Below are 26154 nucleotides of genomic sequence, written 5' to 3'. Positions count from 1 at the left end.
CACACATATATATATATGACAGGCTCGTTTCAGTTTCCGTCTACCAAATCCACTCACAAGGCTTTGGTCAGCCCAAGGCTATAGTAGAAGACACTTGCCCAAGGTGCCACGCAGTGAGAATGAACCCGGAACCATGTGGTTGGTAAGCAAGCTACTTACCACACAGCCACTCCTGCGCCTACCTGTGTATGTATATTAATTTTCTGTCTGCAACTTTCAAATATAATAAAATGCTATGCACACACACACACACACACACACACACACTCTTACTTTTTCCCTCTCTGTCTCTCATTTTACCTTTTCATTTTTAATTTCTCCTTTTTCAATCTCAAGCATTCTAATATACTTAAAAGTTACAGAAATGAATATTCAAATATATTAGTATGTTATCATCCTATCTAAGTGTGAGGTCTATCAATATCATATCATACAATGCTCAGTAAAAGCAACAGACTTTAGTAGTATGTAGGCTCTTTAACAATTAAACAGTCAGTAGTAAATTCCTGAGCATTTTAGCTGGGCAACCAGAGAGGAAGACAGACAGAAAGACACCAACAGGTGTTCTATCTAAGTACAAAGACTATGTGTGTGTGTATGTGCGTGTGTGTGTATATGTGTATGCATATATATATATATATATATATATATTTCTATATACAAACACACACACAAGTATGTGTGTGTGTGTATATAATTGAAATTTATAGAAAAACAAACGACATAGACAGGTGTATGAACAACAAGCAGCTGTGTTAGTTTGACACTCCGGGAAGTGAAAAAGTCTTTTATGTTTCGAGCCTATGCTCTTCATTAGAAAGGAATAAGAAAATAATCAGAAAGAGGATGAAAAAAACTTGTAGATTTCAGTGGTTCCTGGTTTTAACCCTGTAGCATTTAAACTGGCTATATCGAGTCCAAATATTCTATCTGCTTTCTATTAAAATTACCTGGGTTTGGCTTCTTACACCTACCCTACAATGTCATTCTTAAACTAAATAATCACATCAGCCAAATCCTGAAGTTAGAAGATAATGCAAGATTAATTGAAAACAATGTGAATAATTGAGGATTATAAGGTTCATTACAAAGTAAAGAAACAAAACAGCAAAAAAGTGCACAAAATTTTGGTTATAATCTTGAAGAAACAAAAAAAAAATCCTGGAAATGAATTTTCCGGTAAATTAGAAGAATAATAATACAACAAAATAAAAGACAATTGTTCTTTTAATGCTTTTTTTTTTCTCTATAAATGTATTTATAAACAACCTGTGTAGATTTTGGGGTCACAAAGAGAAATCCAATGGGCTCCTTTATCATTCCATACAATCATAATTTAGCCTGTTGTATTGACCCAAAAGTGAATTCAGTAACGTCAAAATATCAACATTGAAAACAAGAAAAAGTATTTTATGAAACTGTTAAAAGATAACTAAATGTCTTAAAATAAATTATGCAAGGGTTTGTTAGTTATAAAAAACAGAAATGATTTCCATTTCTTTTCCAAATTCAACTTACAATCTTAAACTCTCCTCAGACCCCAATCTTGGAGTTCACAGATTTGCAGGAGAAACTCACTTCTCAGCAGTTTAAAATGGAACTCACTGAAAGACCTGTTGTCTCAATGAACGTGGATTTAACAGCACCCACCAACTGACTCATCTACAAGCGTAGATCTTATCCTCTGTCCAAGATTTATAGGAGAAAACCTGGATTCAGTTAATTCTTTGTCACAGAACTAGAAACAACCTACAGGTGTATTTTCAAATACAGACTATCTCAACAACAAACAAAAAAAAAAAACAGCTAAATAAGTCTGCTGGTTCAAACCCCAGTTATTTCACTTGTAATACGTTGCTTGAATATTATTACAGAATTCAACCAAATTGTCATATTTCTGAATGATCAGAGCAAAGTGATCAACAGGTAGGTTTGTGGTGAGTAGAGTAAAGAGATGGCCAAACACCAGAGCATCCAATTCTGTAGGTCTGCAAAGAGAAAAGCAGAGAAAAAAACAAGAATTTTTATTACAAAATTATCAAAAGTGATCCAACATTAAAATTTCATGTCTTACTTGTTTCAGCCATTCGACTGAGGTCATGCTGGGGCAACTGCTTTGAAGAGTTTGTAGAAGAACAGTACCTTTTTTTTTTTTGTAAGTTTGATATTTATTCTATTGGTCTCTTTCACCAAACTGCTAAGTAATTAGGATGTAAACAATCCAACACCCTTCAAGCAATTACAGGGGGACAAACACAAAACCCTACACACATTTAATGTCCACTATCCATGCTGGCATCGGCTGGACGGTGTGACAGGAGCTGCACCAGGCTCCATTTGTCTGTTTTGGCTTGGTTTCTATGACTGGACGCCCTTCCTAATGCCAACTATTTATTTTTAGAATGACAGTGTAGGGTAGGTGTGAGAGACCAGATCTGACCAGTCTGAACATAACACAGAGTATTTAGGCCAGATATGACCAGATCAAACTCTAAAAGATTAAATTAATCCTCAGAAAGAATCAGTGTGACTTTGTGCCAAAGTTAACTCTTTGCATTGCAATGCTTCCAATGTCCTAATAAACGCTGTCTGTCCAGTTTCACTCATAAGGTTTGGGTCAAACTGCAGTTAGAAGAGAAGACACTCGGCCAAAGTGCTCTCTGCAGTGGAACCAAGCCTTCTTCTTAATCATTGCAAAGAAAACTTCTTAACCATTTTACTATGTCTCTTCAACACCCAAAGCATTACGTTTGACAAAGTATTCTCAATGTTCAAGGGTTAAAATGGTGCAAAGTTTTAGCAACCCAGGTATTTTTGGAGTTACAACAGAAAACAATGCTTTTTCGTTTCTCTTGGCCACGGTTGCTGTTCTCAGCACATCACTTGTTAGTTCTCTTATCTGCCATAACAAAGAATTAGTAATTGCTGTCAACTAGCAGCAAAGGTACAGCATAACACAAGACTGAAACCACAGTTTAACCTTTAATAAATATGATGAGTAGATAAGAAAACTCTGAGAAAATATTTCACGAAATAATGTCAGTGCAGGTGCAATGCTGAGGAAAACGTTGGACAGTTGGGGGTTAGAATGTTAAAATGGACCTCAGAAAAGAAATGACATTCTCAAAGGAATTGGAACAGAAGAGAACAATTAAAGAAAAATAGACAAAAATGTTGTAAAACGACATAACAGGTAACACAGTTGATGTTGGAGATTGTCTCCACCACCACCACCACTATAAGCAGTGTATACATGTCTTCCCCTTCCATTCTGTCATATGGCTCTGGGGTAATATATATATATAATATATATATATATATATATATACACACACATACTGTCATTCATGATACTTGGCTTCTACTGGTATTATTATTGTACAAGTTGATGTGACAACTAATTAATTATATAGCAAGTTCTGGGTTAATTTACAATAGTAATAAATACCAGTTGATAAACATGGTGTCAGTGTCTAAAATAACGAAGGAAAAATGTACTTTAGATAATTAAAAACATCTGAACATCCAAGTCATTGCTTTGAAACTGGAAACTTTAGATAATGCTTTCAATCATAAATGGGATCGTTATCCCTCTCTGTCTTTCTCACTAATTATGTGTGTGTGGCTTAGTGGTTAGGGTATTCAGTTCACGATCGTAAGGTTGTGAGTTCAAATCCTGGCAGTGTGTTATGACCTTGAGCAAGACATTTTATTTCATGTTCCTCCAGTCCATCCAACTGGCAAAAATGAGAGTTGTACCAGTAATTCAAAGGGGCCAGCCTTGTCACATTCTGTGTCATGCTGAATCTTCCTGAGAACTACACTAAGGGTAGACATGTCTGTGAAGTACTCAGCCACTTGTGCATTAATTTCACAAGCAGGTAGTTCCATTGATTGGACCAACTGGAACCCTCATCACCATAACAGAGTGGTGGGGGGTGTTAGATGCAGGCATGGCTGTGGAGTTAAAAAATCGGCTTCACAAGCACACCATTTCAGGTTCAATCCCACAGTGCAGCCACTTTGACAAGAGCCTTCAACTGTAGCCCCCCTAAAATGACCAATGCCTTATGAAGGAATTTGGTAAATGGAAACTATACGAAGCCCATCATGTACTTTTGTGTGTGTGCACATTGTATATGCATGTGCATGTGTGCATATTGTGTTGTGTGTGTGTGCACTGTGTGTGTGTGTGTGCACTGTGTGTGTGTGTGTGCACATTGTATATGCGTGTGTGTGCACTGTGTGTGTGTGCACTGTGTGTGTGTGTGTGCACATTGTATATGCGTGTGTGTGTGCACTGTGTGTGTGTGTGTGCACTGTGTGTGTGTGTGTGCACATTGTATATGCGTGTGTGTGTGTGTGTGCACTGTGTGTGTGTGTGTGCACATTGTATATGTGTGTGTGTGTGTGTGTGTGCGTGTTTGAATTCCTCAGTCGATCTGCACTTTCAAACACAAATGGAATTGAAACTTCTTTACTCATAAAACAGGTAAAAGTTAATGATAGAAAAGACATCCATACATATTTGTCTAACCCATGCCAGCATGGAAAAACAGATGTAAAAAGAAGGAACATGAATGTGTGTGTGTGTGTGTGTGTGAACATTCATACATATAGTGAAACTATTGAAGCAAGGAGATGGAAATGGCTGGGTTGAGTCTGTCACTATAAACCAAACTCAGTTGTCAGGACTGCTTTGCAATGGGTTACACAAGGTAAAAAGAAGACATGGCCGGACAAAGGAAACGTGGCATAGAATAATAACAAAAGATCTCAAAGGCAGAGGACTAACAATGGAACAAGCTGTCAAGGACGCGTTCAGTGTTAGAAAGTGGAATGATCTTGCTGCAGCCTCCAGTGTCACAAGGCACAATGAGAACTGAATGTAATGTTTGTAACGTGTGTGTGCGTGTGTGTATCATCATCATTTAACTTTCATATTCCATGCTGGCATGGTTGGGATGGTTTGAGAGGATCCAGCAAGTGTACCAAGTTCCAACATCAACATTGGCATGCTTCTAAAGGTTGGAGGCCTTCCAAAAGCCAACTACCTTACCCGGGTGCTTGGGTGCTTTTTTTTTCCTGGCACCAGCACTAGTGAGGTTGCCAAGCAACTTGCAAGACAAAAAAAAGAGGAACAGGAAAAAGGAAAGTCCATGTGACTAATTAGGGTGGTGGGGGTGAGGGGCTTAGGAAGGGGTCAGTGGTTATATGTCAGGTGCTGAGGGACAAGAACAGATTTCTTGCTATAGAAGAGAGACATGGCTACCCCAGCACTGTAAGAGTGAATAGCAGTAATTAGGAAACAAGAAGATGATAAAAAGGACAAGAAAAGAAAGTGAGGGTGTGTCAGAGCAAAGTGTCAAGGCAGGTGAACATAAGACAGGTTCAGGGGGATCAGAAGGCGAGGGTGGGAAGGGTGAGTGGAGGGTAACAAGCGGTTAGAGAGGGGGTAGGGATAGAGGTGAATGTATTGAATGATGTGCAAGGGTGAAGGTGAGGTTGGTGAGAGGGATGGAAGTGGCTCAGGAAGGAGGGAAGGGGATGATGTGCAAGGGTGAAGGAGCGATAGAGGGGGGTGATGTGAGAGGGAGCACAGTGAGTAGAGTAGGATGGGGTATATGAAGGGGTGTTGAGATTGATAGCAGTTATATGTGAGGTCCTGAGATGGAGTATGGTGGAAGAGAGAGAGCTATCTGAAGGCACAAAAAAGAGGTGTTTGGTGAGAATAGTTGGGGAAAGGAATGCAGGACGAGAATAAGGGATGGAAGGCTTGCAGGGAAGAGGAGGAGGAGGAGGTAGAGGAGGTAACTGGAAGTGCAAAGAATGGGGGGGGGAGTGGAGTAGTAGTATGTGCCTATTCTGCTCTCAAATACAACCAGCTAAGTACTGCCATAGATAGAGGAGCAAGGTGGGGGGGGGAGCTGGGTGCCGGGAGGATAAGGTGTGGGGAATGCTTGACTGGGCAGAATAGGTTGCAAGCATCCACAGGGTGCTTTTAGGACATTGATTTTGTTGTGGGGAGTGAGAACAGCAAATCCCCAATCACTTTGGTCCGTTTCCATTCTTGATATGATCAACAAAGATAACAGCACTGGTCACCTTCTTCCTTCAGTTTGTGATACAAAGGCCCACCACCACCACCACCACCATTTCTAGTGTCATCCGTTTAAGACCGATGCCACAGCATTTTCTTATGGGCCTACAAGCAACATTGTTCTGCAATATATACGTATCTCATTACCAAAATAAGTTGTTGAAGTGTTGCATTACATTTTTAAGATTTTAAATGTAGAAATATTCAATAAAATAACTTGATTGGAGTTACAGGGAAAGGATCCTATGTTACTTCTGAAAGTATGGTTGCTGGAATAAAAACAGGATGAAGGATGTTGAGGGAGTTGTTCCCTTTTATAATAACAAAAGGTCTCCGTCTCTTAGAGTGAAAGGCAGACTGTGATGCTTTTGTGCAAACAGTAATGCTACAAGGCAGTGAGAGGTGGGCCCTGAATGCAGAGGACTTGTGAAGGCTAGAGAGGAATGAAGCTAGTATGGTCCATTGGATGTGCAACATCAGTATGAATTTATGGTTTGGTGCACATTTATTGAGAGGAAAATTGAGCAGAAGAGTCATCAAATGTAGTGTGCAAAAGAGAAGATTACAGTGATATGGTCATGTGATGCATATGGATGAGAACAACTGCATCAAGAAACGCCAACTGCTAAATGTGGATGGGACTTGTGGGAGAGTGAAACCCAACAAAACAAGGAATGATGGAGCAAAATCTGATCACAAAATGTTGTCTCATGGAGATGCCAAAGGATCAAGATGACTGATGATTTGATGTGCTCAAGAAGACCCAAACATCACAGCAAAAGTGAGGTCTTAAATCATTATGGGCCTTCACCTGCACCCAATTTATTCCCATCAATCCTTCCCCACTTCACACCCCTCTATCATCCTCCTAACCAAGCCACCATTAAACTACTGTATTCATATGAGAACAGAATCTGCACATATTTCATCCCTTTTTTTTTTTTGTGCCACCAGTTACCTTTCTTCTCCCTGAAACCACTTCTCTCAACATCCTCCCTTCCCACTTTATTTTCAGTGAATCACCCCTTTCTGTGCCTTGTATCTATGGCCAGCTTTAACCGCTTCACTACTAAGCCTCTTGATGCACCAACGAACTGAAGAGTATCTTCTAATCACACACAAAAAAAAACCAAAGGCAATAACTGAAACAGGGATATTTACTTGTCTCCAAAAAAGTACGTTTGATTTCCAAGTCTTTCAGACAAAACCTGACAACAGGTCTTTATCTGTTCACACACCTGCAATAAAAAAATGTGATAAATATATTTTATTAAATAAAATATGAAATATTTATTTTGTGATACATAAAACACTATATATCGTAAATCTGATTTTATTCCAGATTCCAACCAAGACCATAGTTAGAATTACAATGAACACAAACACATCATTAAGTATTTCAAGATTATTTTCTCTCAAATACAGCTATTAGACAGAGAATATTAGCAAATATAATTCCACAAGTCTTCATTTACTCTGGTATTAGTCTTATTGTGAACTCCACAAGACATTCCCCAGGCAAGGAGGGCATTATATCCAAATAAATGATACAGAGTAGAGTTTTCAATCTGATGACAACTAGACAACCACTCTAGTGCCAGTGGAAGGATCAAATGCCCTCAGAGCACTCTGTAACTTGGTTGGTTGTGGTAGGAAGGACATTCAGGTGTAGTAACCATGCCAAAAATAGAACAGACAAAAGAGATGTAGGCTCTCCGAGCTGCATCACTGGCTGTCCAACTGCAAAGGGCAGTAACTCTGAATAGGAACTGACGCAAACTGTAACGGCCGATCCAACTCATGGCAGTATGGAAAAGCAGATGTAAAAACGGTGTGTGGAGGACTCTAAAATAAAAACAAGTTTTAATGAGGTACAACATAGAGCTTGCAGAAATAAAATGCATTGTTTCAAAGACACTAATTTCTTACCAATGTCTCATACTCTGTCCTTTGCACAGAGAAAACAGTCTTCATTGTAAATGACCACAACAGGTCTTTGCACTTCTTCCACCCGAACCACTCGACTTTCATTACAACCACCTACAGCACTAATTATATCAGTTGCAGAAACTATCAACTACTTTTAAAAAGTCATCCATAAAATCCACTGGGTTTCTTGGCTTCTGATGTGTTTAAAATTCTGCTTCCTTTTCAGTACTTGTTAAATATTACAGTACTCTTTGGGGTACAAAATATTGAAGTACTGATTTCCCCCATCCTACTGTTGTATATTTTAAGCAAGGTTAAACGTCCATTTTCCATGCTGGCATGGGTTGGACGGTTCGACTGGGGTCTGGGAAGCCGGGAGGCTGCACCAGGCTCCAATCTGATCTTGCAATGTTTCTACAGCTGGATATCGTTCCTAACGCCAACCACTCTGAGAGTGTAGTGGGTGCTTTTTACGTGCCACTGCACGGAAGCCAGTCAAGGTGGCACTGGCATCAGCCACATTCAGGTGGTGCTTTTTACGTGCCACCAGCACAAGAATCACAACTACAATTTCCATTTGATTGTGATTTGATTTCATTTGATGTTGATGTACTTGACTCAATAGGCCTCCTCAAGCACAGCATGTTGCCCTACGATCCAAGGGTACTTTTGAGTTGGCTGGTTATGCAACACTGGTGTAGGTTACAGCTGTGATCTCACTTTATTTGCTGGGTTTTTTCAGTCACAACTTATCTCCGTAATATGCTATCAACAAGAAATTGGTCTTTATGGAACTGATTTTAATCTGTCCTTTTAGATTTGGAAATTTCTCAGTAGCCTCTAGTCAAATAGAATTAAGTTAACCAAAATAAAATGTTTTCCATGAAATATTAATATCCATCAAAACAATTATTTTCTAATCCCAGAATGCTGCCGGCACCAAGACTCTTTCATGATTTACAGAGACCATCTGCTACATGTTTCTACTCACCAGACCCTTACTTTCTTCATCATCATCATCATCATTATCATCATTGATCAACATCCGTTTTCCATGCTGGCATGGGTTGGACGGCTTGACTGAGAGCTGGAGAGACAGCGGCTGCACCAGGCTCCAGTCTGATCTGGCAGAGTTTCTACAGCTGGATGCCCTACCTAACGCCAACCATTCTAAGAGTGTAGTGGGTGCTTTTAACATGCCACCAGCACAGGCGCCAGTAAGGCAGGCCTGGCAACGTTCATGTTTGGATGGTGCTTTTTACGTGTCACCAGCATGGGAGCTAGTCTGGGGGTACTGGCATCGGCCATGTTCAGTTGGTACTTTTTACATGCCACCGATACAGGAGCCAGTCAGACGGGCCTATGATAGATAAATAGCAAAGGTTTTATTTTGATGCAGTGGAATGTTAAAAGCACCGTTCAAGCATGATCGTTGCCTGTGCCAGTGGCACGTAAAAAGCACCATTTAAGCATGGCTGATGCCAGTACCGCCTGAATGGCCCTCATAACAGTGGCACGTAAAAGCACCCACTACACTCTCAGAGTAGTTGGCATTAGAAAGGGCATCCAACTGTAGAAACTTTGCCAGATCAGATTGGAGACAGGTGCAGCTTTCTGGCTCGCCAGCCCTCAGTCAAACCGTCCAACCCATGCCAGCACCGAAAGCAGACATTAAACAATGATGATGATGATTCTCACAAGCCACATGTTGATGGCAAATGAGAAGGTTTCTTATGGAGATGGGGACTGACTGAGACTTTGCTCAACAGGTCGCCTGGGTGCACCCAGGAATACACTGACAAATGGTGAATGCTACAGCATGCTGCAACAGTGCATGTCCCCCACACCTCACTTGAAAGGCTTCATTTCACCTTCTGTCCGTTTTTCTCATTATATTGCCTTGAAAATTAAGAAAATGAGGAATTATGTACATTAGACGGATAGGTGTCCTCACTTTGTTGTTATCACAACATTTCAGCTGATGTACTCTCCAGCCCTCATCAGGTGTTCTGGTGGAATTTCGAACCCAACCCTTTATTTGACTAATGGGGTACTCTGTTCTCATGTCTGTAGGCTACTGGCATATAGTGTAGCAGATAAGAGCACAGGTTACTAACCCTCAGACTCTGAGTTCAATCCCAGGCAGGGACTTGGGAAATAATATCAACAGAAAAGAATAACATCAGCAAAAAAAAAGAGCAAGAAAGAAAAGAATACCCTAGGAATGAGAACAGAGTACCCCATTAGTCAAATAAAGGGTTGGGTTCGAAATTCTATTAGAACACCTGATGAAGGCTGGCGAGTACATCAGCTGAAACATTGTGGCAGCAACAAAGATGTGGACAAATATCCATCCATTGTAAGCAATGAACACACAAACATGATTGCACATTTGTCAATCTCCCATTTTTAAATATAGAATTAGAGAAAATACAAAAAAAAGGATAATTTTTTTTAACTGATACTAATGAAAAAAAAAAATTAATCATACTAATGCATAAATTTATCATTAATTATTTCTGCAGGCATTTAATGAGAAACTTTAAAACTAACAGACAAACCAATAATGGAAAATGAAATGCAGAAGTGAAAACGGTTCTACTTACCTCATCAAAGGATTTGCTAAACCAACCGATACTATTTAACCGATTTTTAATCTCTGTGAACTTTTTCAAAGGTAATATCATATTAAGGGGCCAAGGATAACAGGCTCCATATCGAGGTTTAGTAATCTAAACAGAAAAATAAAATACATTTTATAAAATCATCATGACTTAATTAATTATTCAGAATTCTTTGCTCAGCTGGATGTATAACTCGTAAAGTGAGTACTAGCATCCATTATGTAGGACTTATTTAACTTAATGAAAATCATACTCTTTGGGATTGGAACAAAACCTTTCTCCAAACGATTAATTCTAGAAGAGAGGGGGAAAGGGGAGACAACCCAATAATTTTAAATAAAGCTGTAACGACTGAATCTGATCTTTTGTAAAAAGTGACATTTTTAGTCATTTAGAAAAAGATCGTCAACGGTGTAATTTTGATAAATTATACTCTTGTGTAATCAATGTGGGGATTTAAAATTCCAAAACAAATTTTGTTAAAAGGTTTTACTTACTTCATAATATACATCTTCATGGCACCATGATAAATACAACTGAAAGAAAGAAAGAAAATTATATTCCAAATAACAAACCAACTTAATGCAGAGAAACTAAATTCAGAAACTGTGCTGAGACATGAAAATAAGGTCTCCACTGCACCCCTTTTCACTCATCTACACCAACATCATTCTCAAGTCTACACACTGATTGAATCAGCCTTCAAAAACACTGGTGATTGTGCCACATAAAAAGCACTGGTGCTGGTACCACCTATAAAGCACTAGTGCTGGTACCACCTATAAAGCACTAGTGCTGGTACCACCTATAAAGCACTGGTGCTCATGCACACCAACATCACATGTCCAGTTATATTCCTCACTATTTTAGTCATTCTTATATGAATGCATCAACAACATTTGGCAACTTTGGCACGATGAAAGCTAGAATGTTAAGTAAGAGGTAAGAGTCCGGCCCATGCCAGCATGGAAAAACAGACGTTAAATGATGATGAACAAGTAAGAAATTATTGATTAACACGAGAACTGAAGTAAAAATAAAAGACTGACCTCAGCATTAATAAGAATGCTCTCCACGAGGGCCATGTAGGCCCTCATTTCAGATTGTTGAGAGTCGGATAAATGATTGCTGATGTGGAAGCCCTGTGAAAATAGAAAGAGACAGGATACAAATTAAAAACAGCAACAGCAGCAGTTTAACTTGAGTGCGATGAAATAAGAGGGAAATAAGAGAGAAAATTGTTTGCTGTTTTATCTGTCAAAGTTATAAATGCAACGAGAATCTGAAGCGAAACGGCCTTTAACAAGTTAATGATTTCTTATTTCGGCTGAAAGCAATTTTACAGAAAAAGAGAAATATCAGTTAATTGAAACACTTTTAGTTTATTTCTGATTTCCTTTTTGTCAATAACAAATGACTGACAAAATGGTTCGCTTCAAATTCATCATCATCATCAACGATGATGATGATGATGATGATGAATCTGAAGCGAACCATTTTGTCAGTCATTTGTTATTGACAAAAAGGAAATCAGAAATAAACTAAAACTGTTTCAATTAACTGATATTTCTCTTTTTCTGTAAAATTGCTTTCAGCCGAAATAAGAAATCATTAACTTGTTAAAGGCCGTTATTCAACTATAAATATTACTTAGAAATATTTACGGTTTCTCATTTCCTAAGAACTCTTTCAGTATATTTCTCCCGTTATATTGCTTATTTTATTTGCTCTCAAGGAATCCTGTAACAAAAGAAACACAAAAGACTTCATAATATTTATATAAAACTTAAAAAGCACCATTTGAGCGTGGTTGATGCCAGTACCACCTGACTGGCTTCCGTGCCAGTGGCACATAAAAAGCACTATTCATGGTCGATGCCAGTGCTGCCAGACTGGCTCCCATGCCGGTGGCACATAAAAAGCACCAATAGAACATGGCCAATGCCAGTACTGCCTGACTGACTCCCATGCCGGTGGCACATAAAAAGCACCCACTACACTCTCAAAGTGGCTGGTGTTAGGAAGGGCATTAAACTGTAGAAACACTGCCAGATCAGACTGGAGCCTGGTGCAGCCTTCTGGCTTGCCAGCCCTCAACTGTCCAACCCATGCCAGCATGGAAAGCAGATGTTAAATAACGATGATGAGGAGGATTTCCAAAAAATGAGACATTGTCCATTAATGAGGTAATACAATAAACTGCCCAAGTCAATTTTTAAAGAACCATTTGCCTGAAAAGAAGGTAAGCAGGTCATGACTGAAATGCTAATTAAAGCATTCAAAAATGTCATATTCATCTGCACTGGACCCTGCCGCTCACCCCCCCCCCACCTAACACGCTCTAGCTTCACCCTGCTGTACTCCCAGCCAGCACTCTCACTCCTCCAGGTCACCTCTATGGCCACACATACATCTACACTTTGCTTTATTTCATCACTCACTCTTACCTTTGTTCATCTCTATTATTGCTAAAATTATCACTCCACCCCCAAATATCCCAGCTTTTCCCCATCATGCTCTTTCCCCCCCTATCTTTTCACCTATACTGGCCCTTGTGATGTCTTACTCTCTCTCTTCTCCCACCTTATCGCCCTCCTAAGTCATCATCATCATCATTGTTTAACGTCTGCTGGCATGGATTGGACGGTTCAACTAGGGTCTGGAACGCCAGGAGGCTGCACCAGTCTCCAGTCTGATCTTGCAATGTTTCTACAGCTGGATGCCCTTCCTAATTAATGCCAACCACTCCGAGAGTGTAGTGGGTGCTTTTTATGTTCCACTGGCACAGGGGCCAGAGGGGGCTGGCATCGACCATGTTCAGATGATGCTTTTTACATACCACCAGCACAGAAGCCAGTCAGGGCAAGGGAGCTGGCATCAACCACATTCGGATGGTGCTTTTTACATGCCTCCAGCATGGGGACCACAACTACGATTTCCATTTGATATTGATGTACTTGACTCAATAGGTCTCCTCAAGCACAGCATGTTGCCCTACGATCCAAGGGTACTTTTGAGTTGGCTGGGTATGCAACACTGGAATGCCTTTGGTGATGAGGGTGAATTAGGGGTTAGATAATAAAAAGAAAGCAAAACAAAGAAGGAAGCTGAGTAAAAGCAACAAAAGCTAATTAGTCATGTACAAACCTTGGTGTTAACGAATGCAATAATTGGGTCCATTTCAGAGATCAGGAATGGTCCTACTTTGATAAATGGTATTTTACCTGAAGTAGAAAAAAAATTCAATCAATTCTAAATACCAAAATCAAACATTTCAAATAAACACAAAGACTACGAAGAAGAATGAATGCTCTTAACAATTTCTCTTTCTCTTTCTTACCTGAAGGAGACATTTCCTCGGCATTGACACGCAGTTCTAGGTTAAAATTCAACCCACACATTTTTAGAAATGTCTTCACACTCAGACAGTTAGCAGAATCAGTCAGCAATATTTGCTCCTCTGAAACAAAACAAAAATAAAACACCAGTGAAATGATATTTCAGAAACAAAAATATAGTCAAAAGCATCATTTTTATTATTGTTTTCAATGAAATGAAATTATTTGAAACATCTTACAACATGAGAACGAAATAATTCACGATGCAAAAACATACAAAATATTTTAAATATATTTAGTTTTGCTACAGAAAAAATTTGGATTATTGTCTCAAGTATTTTTTGTACATCCCATGACACAAACAACACTGTGGTCAGTTTCGGGACATTTCGTCACTAGGAACCTGTCACAAGATTTACTGAAGGTAACACAGACACACTAAAATTGAAAATAATAAGCCGACCATATTTGTGCAGCTAGTCATGTTAACATGACAAATTTATTTCATAACAAAAGAAAATTATTTGAAATGTGAAACAGCAGTATTTACATTATTTACATTTGATGGATATTTGTTCTCGTCTTGTTTGTTGTTAACACAACGTTTCGGCTGATATACTCTCCCGCCCTTCATCAGGTGTCTTGGGGAAAATTTCAGACCTGGGTTCTCATTCCTAAGGTATTTTTCAATGTTATTATTATTATTATTCAGTAGTTTTATTTTCATAGTGTGCTTTCACTTCACTACCGAGCGCAGCTCTGTGTGCCTTGGGTATGTGCTGTGATTTGTTGTGATGCTCTGATGGTTATTGTATGGAAAGTGTTCTGCGTAGGATGTGTGCAGTGCCTAGTAGTGCAATTTTCTGTATGTTATATGTGTTTGTAAGTCCTGGTGTTTTTGTTATGTATTTGTCTGAATATTTTTTTATCATACCTAATGCACCTATTATGATAGGAATTGTTTCTGCTTTTAGATTCCACATTCTGGTTACCTCTATTTCCAGGTCTTTGTATTTTGAAAGTTTCTCCATTTCTTTTAGAGACACGTTGTCATCTGCTGGTATTGATACATCAATTAGAAAATATTTTTTTTTATCATTATTATTATGATTATTCAGGTCACTGCTTGGAATTGAACTCGGAATCTTGGGGTTAGAAGCCCACACTCTTAACCACACCACCATATGCCTGTGGGCATAAGCATTAGTGATTAAGAGCGCAGACTACTCACCGCAAGATTCCAAGTTCAATTCCAAGCAGTGACTTTAATAATAACACTAATAATAACATCAAAAAATACCTTAGGAATGAGAACCCCAGTTCGAAATTTCCCCAAGACACCTGATGAAGGCTGGAGGATATATCAGCTGAAACATGTTAACAACAAACAAGACGAGGACAAATATCCATCAAATGTAAATAATGCAAATAATGTACATAATTCCTCATCTCTTACATATAGAACTGTGAAACAGCAGGATAGTCAAGCAGTTCAATCTGTAAAACAATATTTAAATGTTTAGAACCTACTTTAATAAATTATGTGATGGATATCTATATATATTAGCTTCAAGACTGACCATTCCATCTCAAAAGCCGTTGTTACATTAACCCTTTAGCATTTCAACCAATTTCAACCAACCGTATCCAGCCCAAATATTCCACTTGTTTTATGTCCCAACCAGCCTAACCTGGCTTCTTACACCTACCCAACAACATCATCAAAATCCGTAACTTTGTGCCTGATCAATTCGAAACAATGTGAATAAATAACCATTATATATTTCCAAGAGTAATCTGAATTCTAAAGGGCTAACAACTGTCTAAATATCTCAAAAAAGTTGTTTTTAAGATCATAATTCCCCAGACTATAAATCACTAATATTTACAATCTGTACTAAATTCTGAACTGCCAATCCTCATCAGGCATCTTATTCCTGGAAGTGTGCAGAGTAGTGGACTAGATTTAAACAAAAGAGTTCTTATTTCTAAACTACAAGCAATAGGGTCTTTAGTGATGAGGCCACAGCTGCATGCTGGCTGTGTCAGTGGAAATATTGGATAACGTCTCAGATCCAAAGATGAGGTTAAAAGTCAGTTACCTATCACATTAATCGCCTAAAATACTCGGGGTCATAATCTAAATATTATTCCACAACAATACTAAATAACATTGTCTTTAAATATTAAATATATTTTTATAAGCTGAATTGTTTCATTATCTTCATTAAGCCATCTTATTTTGCAGAGTTACACAGATCTGCCAGGGATACGTGCACAGTTCGGAAATGTTACAGAACTAGAGAACACCAAAATTAAGAACATAAACACAGGAAGAATTCCTAAATATCAAAAAATTTAAAGAAAGAAAAAAGTTAAAATAATAAGTAAAATGTAGAAATGACTAAGTATTTTCAAGTAGAGAGATTTGGCTGCTATGTCTAGCAGGTCATGTTGTTGTGTAGAGGGGATTATATTGTTCATAAAAGTATGTATGTGAATTACCAAAAATATACTGTTGTTACCAAACCTGGGCACCAAACTATTAACCCTTTCATTACCGTATTTCTGTTGAGATGCTCTGTGTTTCTTTCAATTACTTTAAATATAACAAAGAATTTGGTAAAATAACTTAGTTATTATTAAGATAGTGTTAGGAACATAAATTGTGACTAAGGTTTGGTGGAAGATTTTGATTCAAAACTTATGGAAACAAAACATTTGTACTACAGAGCCAGGGACGGTTTCAGCAGGGTTGGTAACAAAATGGTTAATCTGTTAATTGTTAATTAACGAAGTTAACATTTTCGTTAACGATTTGACTTTTAAATTAACTTTGGAAATCATTATCGTTCCAATTAACTTCGATTAACTCATGTCAACCTGAGTTAACTTCCATTAACTTCAATTCAGTTGAAGTTAACAAATTTTACAGTTTTGGCCCTTTTTAAAAGTGTTTTAAGGTGGTTTTAGAGCAAAAACTGGGGGGTTTTTTTGGGTTTTTTAATAATAATAAAAACCAACGTTAACGTTTTATCAATAACTTCCATTACATTTTTAAAGAATTAACTGAGTTAATTTTCCAATTAAGAGTACCCACGTTTGGTAATTACTTAAAACAGCTCCAGCCAAACCCATTCTTGGTGTCCTACAAAATCAAAAGAAATTAGTATTCCACAACCAATTCATTAAGACTTTGCATTTGTTATTCTTTGCATTTGTTAATGAGAAATGAAAATTTGTTTACTAACTTTCATAAGGTTGGTAAAGGGCTGCATCGTCAGGCCAAGGGACGGAAGCTGTGGGGAAAACAAAAAAAAGAAAAAACAGAAAACATATCAGTTTCATCATCATCATCATCATTTAACATCCACTTTCCATGCTGGCATGGGTTGGACAGTTTGACAGGGGACTGGCAAGCCAGGAGGCCACACCAGGCTCCAATCTGATCTCGTAATGTTTCTACAGCTGGATGCCCCTCCTAACGCCAACCACTCCAAGAGAGCAAATGGGTGCTTTTTATGTGCCACCAGCATGGGAGCCAATCAGGCGGCACTGGCATCAGCCACGTTTGAATGGGGCTTTTTTACATGTTACTGGCACAGGGAGCCAGTCAGGCAGCACATAACTCGTAATCTTTTTTTTAAACCCTCAGAATTGCTGGGGTGTGGAATAAACTACCTGCATCAGTTGTTAGCTATAGAAATTCTACACTCTTCAAAACTTCCAGGCTTGCTGAAATTCACCAACAGTATACCTGGTCTGTTAGTTAGTTAGTTAATTTGGCTCAAAAGCAAATAGCAAGGCCATGTAGGGGGACATGGAGTTAAGTACAGGGTGGTGTTCATGTAAAGAGTTCAGGCCACTTGAGGTCCAGGGAGGCTTTGAACAAAGCGGTCGTCGGCATCTTCACCATCTCGTCTGGCAGCTTGTTCCACGGATCCGCAACCCGGACGGAGAAAGCTCCTCTCCTTCGATTGAGATGAAATCGTCGCAGGTAGAGCTTTTCGGAATGACCCCGCAGCCGACGCTCTGGAGCAGGAGTGAAGAACAGCTCTTTCGAGAGGTTACACTTCCCGCTTATGATGTTGTGGGCGAGAATGAGATCACCACGGCGGCGGCGTTTTTCAAGAGAATAAAGGTCGAGCGTCCTCAGCCTTTCTTCGTAGGACAAATTTTTGAGACCATGAACCATGCGGGTAGACAGCCTCTGGACTCTTTCGAGATGCTGTATGTCTTTGAGGAGATAAGGAGAAGAGGCTTGAATCCCATACTCCAATATGGGTCTCACCAGCGTGACATAGAGTGGTAGGAATATGGCTGCTGTGAGCATTCCGAATGACCGTCAAATCAAAAACAGAATTCCGCGCGCTTTGTTGGCAGCATGGACGCACTGGGCCGAAGGCGAAAAGGAGGAATCCACCAAGATACCCAGGTCCTTTACCTGATCGGTCCTCTCCAGCTGCAGACGACCCGGCTCGAAATCAAGTTGAGTTGCAGGAGTAGAGCCGACAGGCAGATGACAGCACTTTGACACGTTCAGACACAGGTCCCAATCGTTAGACCACTTCCAAATTTGGTGGAGGCATCGACGAAGATCCTCTATACTACCGCGAGGAGCGACCAGTTTGATATCATCGGCAAATAGAAGGGTGTGTTGCGTGAGGTCGTCGGGCAAGTCATTTATGAAGACTAAGAACAACAAGGGCCCAAGCACTGAACCTTGAGGCACGCCACTGCTCGCACTGGAGACATCGGACCGCGAACCATTAACTTGAACTTGGAAGGAGCGATCTGAGAGGAAGGCACCAACCCATCGTACAATATCCGGATGGAAACTATATGCTTGAAGCTTGACAAGTAGTAGGCGGTGGTTTACCGAGTCAAAAGCTTTGGCAAAGTCCAATAAAACGATGTCAACAGCATCACTATCATCGAGGATGTGCGTCACCAATTCTTCCATTACTAGTAAGTTGGTCAAGCATGATCTCTTCGGCACGAAGCCGTGTTGGGAATCAATGATCGAGGCTGTGTTTAGGAGGTGGAGCATCATACTTTTCTTAAGGATGGTTTCGAACATCTTGCTGATTATTGATGTAAGGGAAACCGGTCGGTAGTTAAGCGGGTCTTCGCGGCTCCCTTTCTTGAAAATTGGGCAGATTATCGCTGTTCTCCAGTCTGCAGGTATAACACCCGTCGCCAATGACATATTGAATAGTCGTGTTAAGAGCTCGCAGATGACCGGAGCCAACGCTTTGATAACCCGTGGGTGTATGCCGTCAGGGCCGTGACCCTTGTTGACATCGAGGCCTTGAATAACACGTTTGACTTCGTCCCGCATGATGACCAATCGAAGCATTGGAGGTACCGATCTATCAAATGGAGGGGGTTCACGACCATCATCTTGTTTGAAAATAGTTGAAAAAGCCTCGGCAAATAATTGACTCTGTTGATAAGGGTCCTCAATCGATACGCCTGTTGAGTCTACCAACGTTGCAATCTGGTTGTTCAAGCGGGAATTCCGCTGGACATGGGCAAAGAAGGTTTTTGGATTGCTACTGGCATTTGCCGCGATTTTGTATTCATAACTGAAGCGTTCTTTCTTTTCAATTTTCACGGCTCGGTCTCGTTGAGTTTTGTACACCGCAAAAGCTCACTGTATACAATAAGTTCATTATTATTATTATTCATCCTTTCAAGGTCGATAAAATAAGTACCAGTAGAGTACTGGGGTCAATGTAATTGACTAGCCCCCTCCCTTAAATTTCAGGCCTTGTGCCTATAATACAAAGGATGATGATTATTATTATTAACACACCAGGCAAAATGCTTAGTGGCATTTCATCTATCTTCACGTTCTGAGTTCAAATTCTGCTGAGGTCGACATTGCCTTTCATCCTTTTGAGGTCAACAAAATAAGTATCAGTTGAACATTAGGGTCAATGCAATCAATTATTCCCTTCCCCCAAATTTCAGGCCTTGTGCCTATAGTAGAAAAGATTATTATTATTATTATTATAAAGTATGACATAAGTAATACATAGTTGAATGATTTTACTCTCCATGACACAACAAATGCATCGAATCCACATTTTGAAGTGATTGGTGATGGAGAAAAGCATTCAGTCAAAGAAAGGAACAGAGGTGACACAGGATGGAGAGGTGTCTTTAGTTTAGCCAGAGATAACCTCTCCCACACTCCAGACATGGATGATAGTCTCTGCTGTTATGTGTACTAAATGACAAATTAGCAATGAAATCTGTCCAACCCATACCAGCATGGAAAAACAGATATGATGATGATGATGATGTAGATTTATATCTTTTAGAACAGAGAGGACAATGAACAGTGTACCCTATTGCACTGAGTTACCCCTTTCAGTTCTCAGTTTATCACCAAGGATAATTTTTTCCATACTTCTGTGGTTCATACCAAAAGTACTAGTAATATATTGGTTTCAAATTTTGGCACAAGGCCAGCAATTTCAGGGGGGGGGGGTTAAGTTGATTATATTGCCCCCCACTGTTCAACTGGTACTACTTTTATCAACCCCAAAAAAGATGCAAGGCAAAACTGACCTTGGTGGAATTTGAACTCAGAAAGTAAAGACAGACGAAACGCTACTAAGGAGTTTGCCTCACATGCTAACAATTCTGCCAGCTCAAGTACCAGTAATAAATTGGTCATACTAATCATGTACACTTACTAAGATGTTGTAACTAGTACAGCATGTTCCTCTCAGACATTTTATTGCCACATATCTTGTAAAACAGCAAAAACATATTCTTCTTCTTTCTTCTTCTTCGTTTAGCATCCGTTTTCCATGCTAGCATGGGTTGGACAGTTCAACTGGGGTTTGGGAAGCCAGAAGGCTGCACCAGGCCCAGTCTGATCTGGCAATGTTTCTACGGCTGGATGCCCTTCCTAACGCCAACCACTCCGTGAGTGTAGTGGGTGCCTTTTACGTGCCACATGTTTGAAGTAGCGGACAGATTTTATATATTAACAAAAAAGAGGCAGCCAGGACCCAGAAAAAAAAACTTTTTATTTAGTGCTTTTGTCAATAGTTTTTATCCAAATCCTGACCACCTCCTTCCCGTCAATATATATGTGTGTGTCTCCAGTAATATATCAATTTCGTTATATGATAGCATTTGTTACTGATACCTGTAGACAAGCTTTGTTAAGCAGACAAAGTTTATACTCATATTGAATTAACAAGTGTGTGCGTATGTGTGTGTTGCACTAGAGGACACGACATGCAACTAAATGTTTGGGCTTGGTAGAAAGATCTACACTGCACTCCTATACTCAGCACAGTTAGACCCAAACCATCGTATCTGCAGACAGGTTGGTGTGTAGAATTCAAGCCACATTAAAGAAAACATAATTGGTATTTTATAATCGAAATACCAACTACATTTTCAGTGTTCAATGCGTGTGTGTTTTCACGCATACAAATATATACATAAACACACACACACATATAGGTTATATTTTCTCTTACAAAAACATAATTGTATTTGTGAGAGGATTGTGAAAAGCTGCTCCATGTGTGCATGTTTGTTTACAAACACACACACACACACACACACACACACACGTTTGTGTAGCAATATGTAAGAGCATCCTTGAATACTTAAATTTTATGTAGTAAGCCTTGAGCAAGTTAGCTATAGTTCAGTGCAGTCAAGATACTTGTAACCAACCTTGCTCCATGAACAGCAGAGTGAGAGAGAAAAACAAACGAATCAGTCTTGCCAGATTTTAAACTGTTGAACTCCTTTTGTTGTTGTCTCCCAGGTTTTGTTTCCTGTCCTGCAATTTAATGAACTGAATGGACTCCCGGTCACAAAAGCATGGTCAACAGACAAAGTATGTACGCAAAGTGTCCATCCTGGAAACACACCAAAACGTCTGCAGTAAATGTGAATATCATGTGATCATGTGATTGACAAGACTGTCAGATGTTGTTATACATCGCTAGTCACAATGCGTTTCACATTGTTTTAGCTTCTGAATGATGCCATCTCCCTGGCTAGGCAAGCAGGCCAACATTCTCCCCCGACTGAAAGGCCAGTCCATCACAGGGTGACCCATTTACCGCTGAGTGGACTGGAACAATGTGAAATGAAGTGGTTTGCTAAAGAACACAACACACTGCCTAGTTTGGGAATTGAACCCATGGTCTGGCGACCATGAGTGCAACCCCCTAACCACAAGGCTACACACCTTCACAAATGCAAACATATATGAGACAATATTTCAATACTTTATGATTCCATTTGCTTTTCCAATCTGCTGCATGAAATGGTGCAACTATCAAAAACCGATCATAATTTCTGGCAAAGAAGCTGAATTTCACAAACCAAAAAAAGGGTTCGGTTAACTTATAGACGATCACCAAGACAACTTTGGAGGACCGAAAATTCCACATGAAATGCAGCAGGATTTGGAAAGTTGGTGATGAAGTTGTGATTGTTTACGTTATGTCGACTTGTATTCCTGAAAATATGGCATTCTTCTTTTAGCTGTATTGTCTAAGTTCTTAGATGTTCAAGTAATTTCTTCAACTCTATATATCTATGCAATATAAACTTATTATGAACTTGATTCAGACTCAATGCTAATAAGATAGGAAATTTGCACAGGTGAGCATAAGTCAGAACATCAAAGCATGGTAACTGCACTTAAGCTTAAAAAATTAAAATCAAACAAAACAATTTTGCACTTTAAAATAGGATTGAGAATAACATTAGAAATGTAATTGTAAGATTTATCAAGAATAAATGGTTAAGAAGTTCACTTCTCAACCACACCACATGGTTTTGAGTTTGGCATCTTGGGTAAAGCTCTTCTGCAACAGCACTTGATCAACTAAAGCCTTGTGAGCAGATTTGGTTGGCAGAAACTAAAAGCTTGTTGTATGTATCATCATCATCATCATCATCATTTAATGTCACTTTCCATGCTGGCATGTACGTGAGTTTATATGTGTGCTTGCGTGTGTATCTATGTGTGTGTGTGTGTGTGTGCACACGTGCATGCGTCCATGTGCTTGTCTTCACTTGTGCTTCTCTGAAAATCCCACAGCTACAGCAGTGACAATGCTGTCATCTCCAACTTTACACTCTTAAACAGGTAAGGGTTGGCAACAGGAAAGGTACCCAGCTGTAAAACTGCCTCAGGGATACTTTTTTCTAACCCTTGCAAACATGAAAAATGGACATAAAAATGAATGAACAAAGATACATTTAAGCATAATTTTGGATGAAGCTCTCTCCTTTCTTCTGTCTGTAAATAAAGCATCATAGATTGATGAAAATTTGGTTTGGTAATCACTCAGAACATCTCCTCACCAGCACCGTCACCTCTCTTGCCCAACTGCTTTCTCAACTCATTTGTACTTCACCTTTCATATCGAGTGTAGAATATATCCAACTCATTTCAGTTTTTCTTGCATCATCACATTCCTTCTCTATGCTTGTTTACAGACTCTCCTGCACTCTGAGAGAAACTATTACTTCACAAAAACAACATTGGCTTCTTCAGTTTCTTCCATTCATTTTATACTCAAAACAACTGTATTTCCATAACATCCAACAATTTTTGGTACCATTTCAGCATGCAGTCTACCGAGCCATTTACACTTTAGCATGTAGTGTAACCACAGCCTAGATCAGGTCATTTCACAGTATAGCCTTTGGATATTGTGGTGGTCTGCACTCTAAAGGAAGGAGCCTTCCCCCCAACCCCGTTTCCTTTGACAAGTTAGTGAGAGAAGAAGAAGCAGTACCCATGTCCGTCCTATTGGGTTGGCGAGACTGAAGTAGTCGATGCATCACCAGAACAGCTCAAGGAAAGACAAAGGTAAAGAAAGAGCGAAGGAATCTGGTTGGAATACTTGCAACAAATTGAAATCCTCTGAAGGCAGCCAAGTACTTAATTAGTGCTAATTAGAGCACCTAGGTTACAGTTGTTATCAACTGCATCTAATGAAGTGTCTGCATTGCCTACTACTGACCAATTTCCCAGACATTTATTTGAAACCTGTTTTTTCTGTAAGTTTACAACAGACACTCCTCTGCATCTCCCCTGTATACATTGTTTTCTAGATATTCTAATTGATTCCATCGTGCTGCAGCAGGTTCAATGTTGTCCTTTTACAAACAATGTGATGTTTCTGTTGCTACTTGTAGTAAAACAACACTAATTAAAAACACACAAAGGCACTGGCGTTTAAATTGACTTATATAACACATTATTAGAATTTCTTTCGTCATCCTGGTGATATTTGAAAAGAAACGAAATGGGTCGATAAGGGACTGGCCAGTGTCCAAGAACAGCCGCTAATTAAAATGCAAAAATAAAAATTTGTTTAATCCGATTGAGCACACCTGGGGTCGCGGGAATTCAATTATAACCATCTTTCTTTCTTTTTTTTAAGGACGGTTGAGGAGAAAGTATTGGCTACCATCTCTACTAGGGTGAGTGACCATGTAGGGGCTCAGTCGCTTGAGAGGTTCCACTGCGTTGGAATGTGGTGAGGACTAAAAATAACCAAAGTCAGAGGTTGACCTAATAATCACCTCCAAAAGAGTTTTGGGACGATAAACACAGAAACCGGAATCCAATTCATTAATTAATCAATTTACAACTTCAAGAAATCCTTGTTGTATAAAATCACTCACCTCCGATCTCGGCCTGGACAACCTCCACAACCAACGAAGACATGACGAGGTGAACTCAACCACACAAAGTGAATTTCGGAAGAGAAACTGAACGGTGTAAAGGCAAATAGTTATCCGCTTTGTTTTTAACCGGTTCTTTTTTCTTTATTACATTTCTTTTTCCTTTTTCCTGCAATTTCAAATGTAATTTCTACAATGATTGAGTTAGACTTTGAGCTTTCATTTCTTTGGTTACATAATGTCAATTTAGAACCTGTATTTTGTGTCCAAGTTGTACCTTTATCGAGAGAAGTTTCCTCCAATTTTAAAAAAAAAAACCTAAAACATATTCCTTCAATTTTCTCAAAGTTGTTTCTTTTAGTTAAGAACTCATCGAGGAATGAGTTTATAAATCCAGAAACATTTGGAACCAAACAGAAATTTGTTTTCCTAAGGTTGATGATTGCAAATGAAATGCTTCTATAATACTATCAGATATAACCATAACCATCAGTTGGATTATGAGGCGAAATTAATTTCGCATTTCGACAAGTCGGGATCTTAAAATTCCGTCCATCAAACGGAAAAGATCCACAATTCGATATTTAAACGGGAAATAATTTCATTTATGAAAGACGCGTTTTAAAATGAACGTATTTGCGAAAACTGTAACATTCGTTTCAAAATGAAAACCGAAGATTTATAGATCATCTTTGGAGTGTAGAAAGCGCCGGATATATTTTTGTTTTGTAATAAACAAAACTATTTTTAATAATTTTCAAAATATTCTTTAATTTGGCGATCGATCTTTTGCGATTGCGTTCTTCAAGGGAGGTAACTTTGTGAGAATTCTTGAAACTTCTCTTCAAGACATCCTTTAATAATAATAATAATAATAATAATAATAATAAACATTGTGTACAGTGCTCAGGTGCACTACAACTCATCGAAAGTGCATATATAATCAGGTGTAGTTTCGGCGGATTTCGGAAAGCATGAGGGCCTTAAAGGATGCAGTGTCATGGCAGTCAACAACTGATGCAGGCAGTTTATTCCATGCTTCAGCAACTCTGAGCGTGAAAAAATGTTTCCGAAAGTCATGGGAGCTGTGCTGTTTTCTGACTTTGTAGGCATGTCCACGTGTGTTGGACACATGGAGATCAAAAAGGTGTTCAGTGTTGTTGTTGGTGAGGTGGTTGATAACCTTGTGGGTGTTTACCAAGTCCGTCGCCAGACGCCGGAGCTTCAGTGAATCCATGCCCAGGGAAACAAGGCGCTCAGAATATGGTAGGTGTCTGATGGAGGGTATGCGTTTGGTTGCACGTCTCTGAACAGATTCCAGGAGGTCAATGTTCTGAGCAAGATAGGGATTCCAAACTGATGATGCGAATTCCAAGTGCGGTCGTACCATAGCTGTATACAGTTTTAAATAGATGGCTGGAGAGCGGCTAACAAAAGTCTTGCTGAGTGATGCCAAGACACCCTCGGCCTT

The 26154-nt window shown here is 39.2% G+C and overlaps 1 protein-coding gene across 2 annotated transcripts; it reads right to left on the bottom strand.

Moving 5' to 3' along the window:
* Nucleotides 1-1209: 1209 nt before the first annotated feature.
* On the bottom strand, nt 1210-25200 carry LOC115220817 (metaxin-2). Of its 2 annotated transcripts, none has more exons than XM_036510256.1 (9): nt 24684-25200; nt 17243-17302; nt 13994-14113; nt 13801-13877; nt 11703-11795; nt 11151-11189; nt 10636-10761; nt 7262-7338; nt 1210-1988 (listed from the first exon to the last, which is right to left on the bottom strand). In XM_036510256.1, exons 1-9 carry the CDS (start codon nt 24724-24726, stop codon nt 1841-1843), a joined length of 783 nt encoding a protein of 260 aa, XP_036366149.1. In that variant the 5' UTR covers nt 24727-25200; the 3' UTR covers nt 1210-1840. The 2 variants fall into 2 exon arrangements, with proteins under 2 accessions (XP_036366149.1, XP_029646844.1); XM_029790984.2 differs by having other exon boundaries at nt 17243-17290; nt 24684-25194.
* Between the last annotated feature and the right edge of the window lie 954 nt (nt 25201-26154).

Source organism: Octopus sinensis, linkage group LG17 (genome assembly GCF_006345805.1).
Source record: "Octopus sinensis linkage group LG17, ASM634580v1, whole genome shotgun sequence".
NCBI lineage: Eukaryota > Metazoa > Mollusca > Cephalopoda > Octopoda > Octopodidae > Octopus > Octopus sinensis.
The sequence above is the reverse complement of the archived record's forward strand: the minus strand, read 5'-3'. Positions and strand labels throughout refer to the sequence as shown.

Excerpts from the sequence above, each read along its gene's own strand:
- LOC115220817 (XM_036510256.1), bottom strand. The coding sequence starts at position 24,726 with ATGTCTTCGTTGGTTGTGGAGGTTGTCCAGGCCGAGATCGGAG. Across the intron at positions 10,762-11,150 it reads ATGAAGATGTATATTATGAA|ATTACTAAACCTCGATATGG; the intron begins GTAAGTAAAACC and ends TTTTCTGTTTAG. Across the intron at positions 1,989-7,261 it reads ACGTACTTTTTTGGAGACAA|ACCTACAGAATTGGATGCTC; the intron begins GTAAATATCCCT and ends TTCTCTTTGCAG.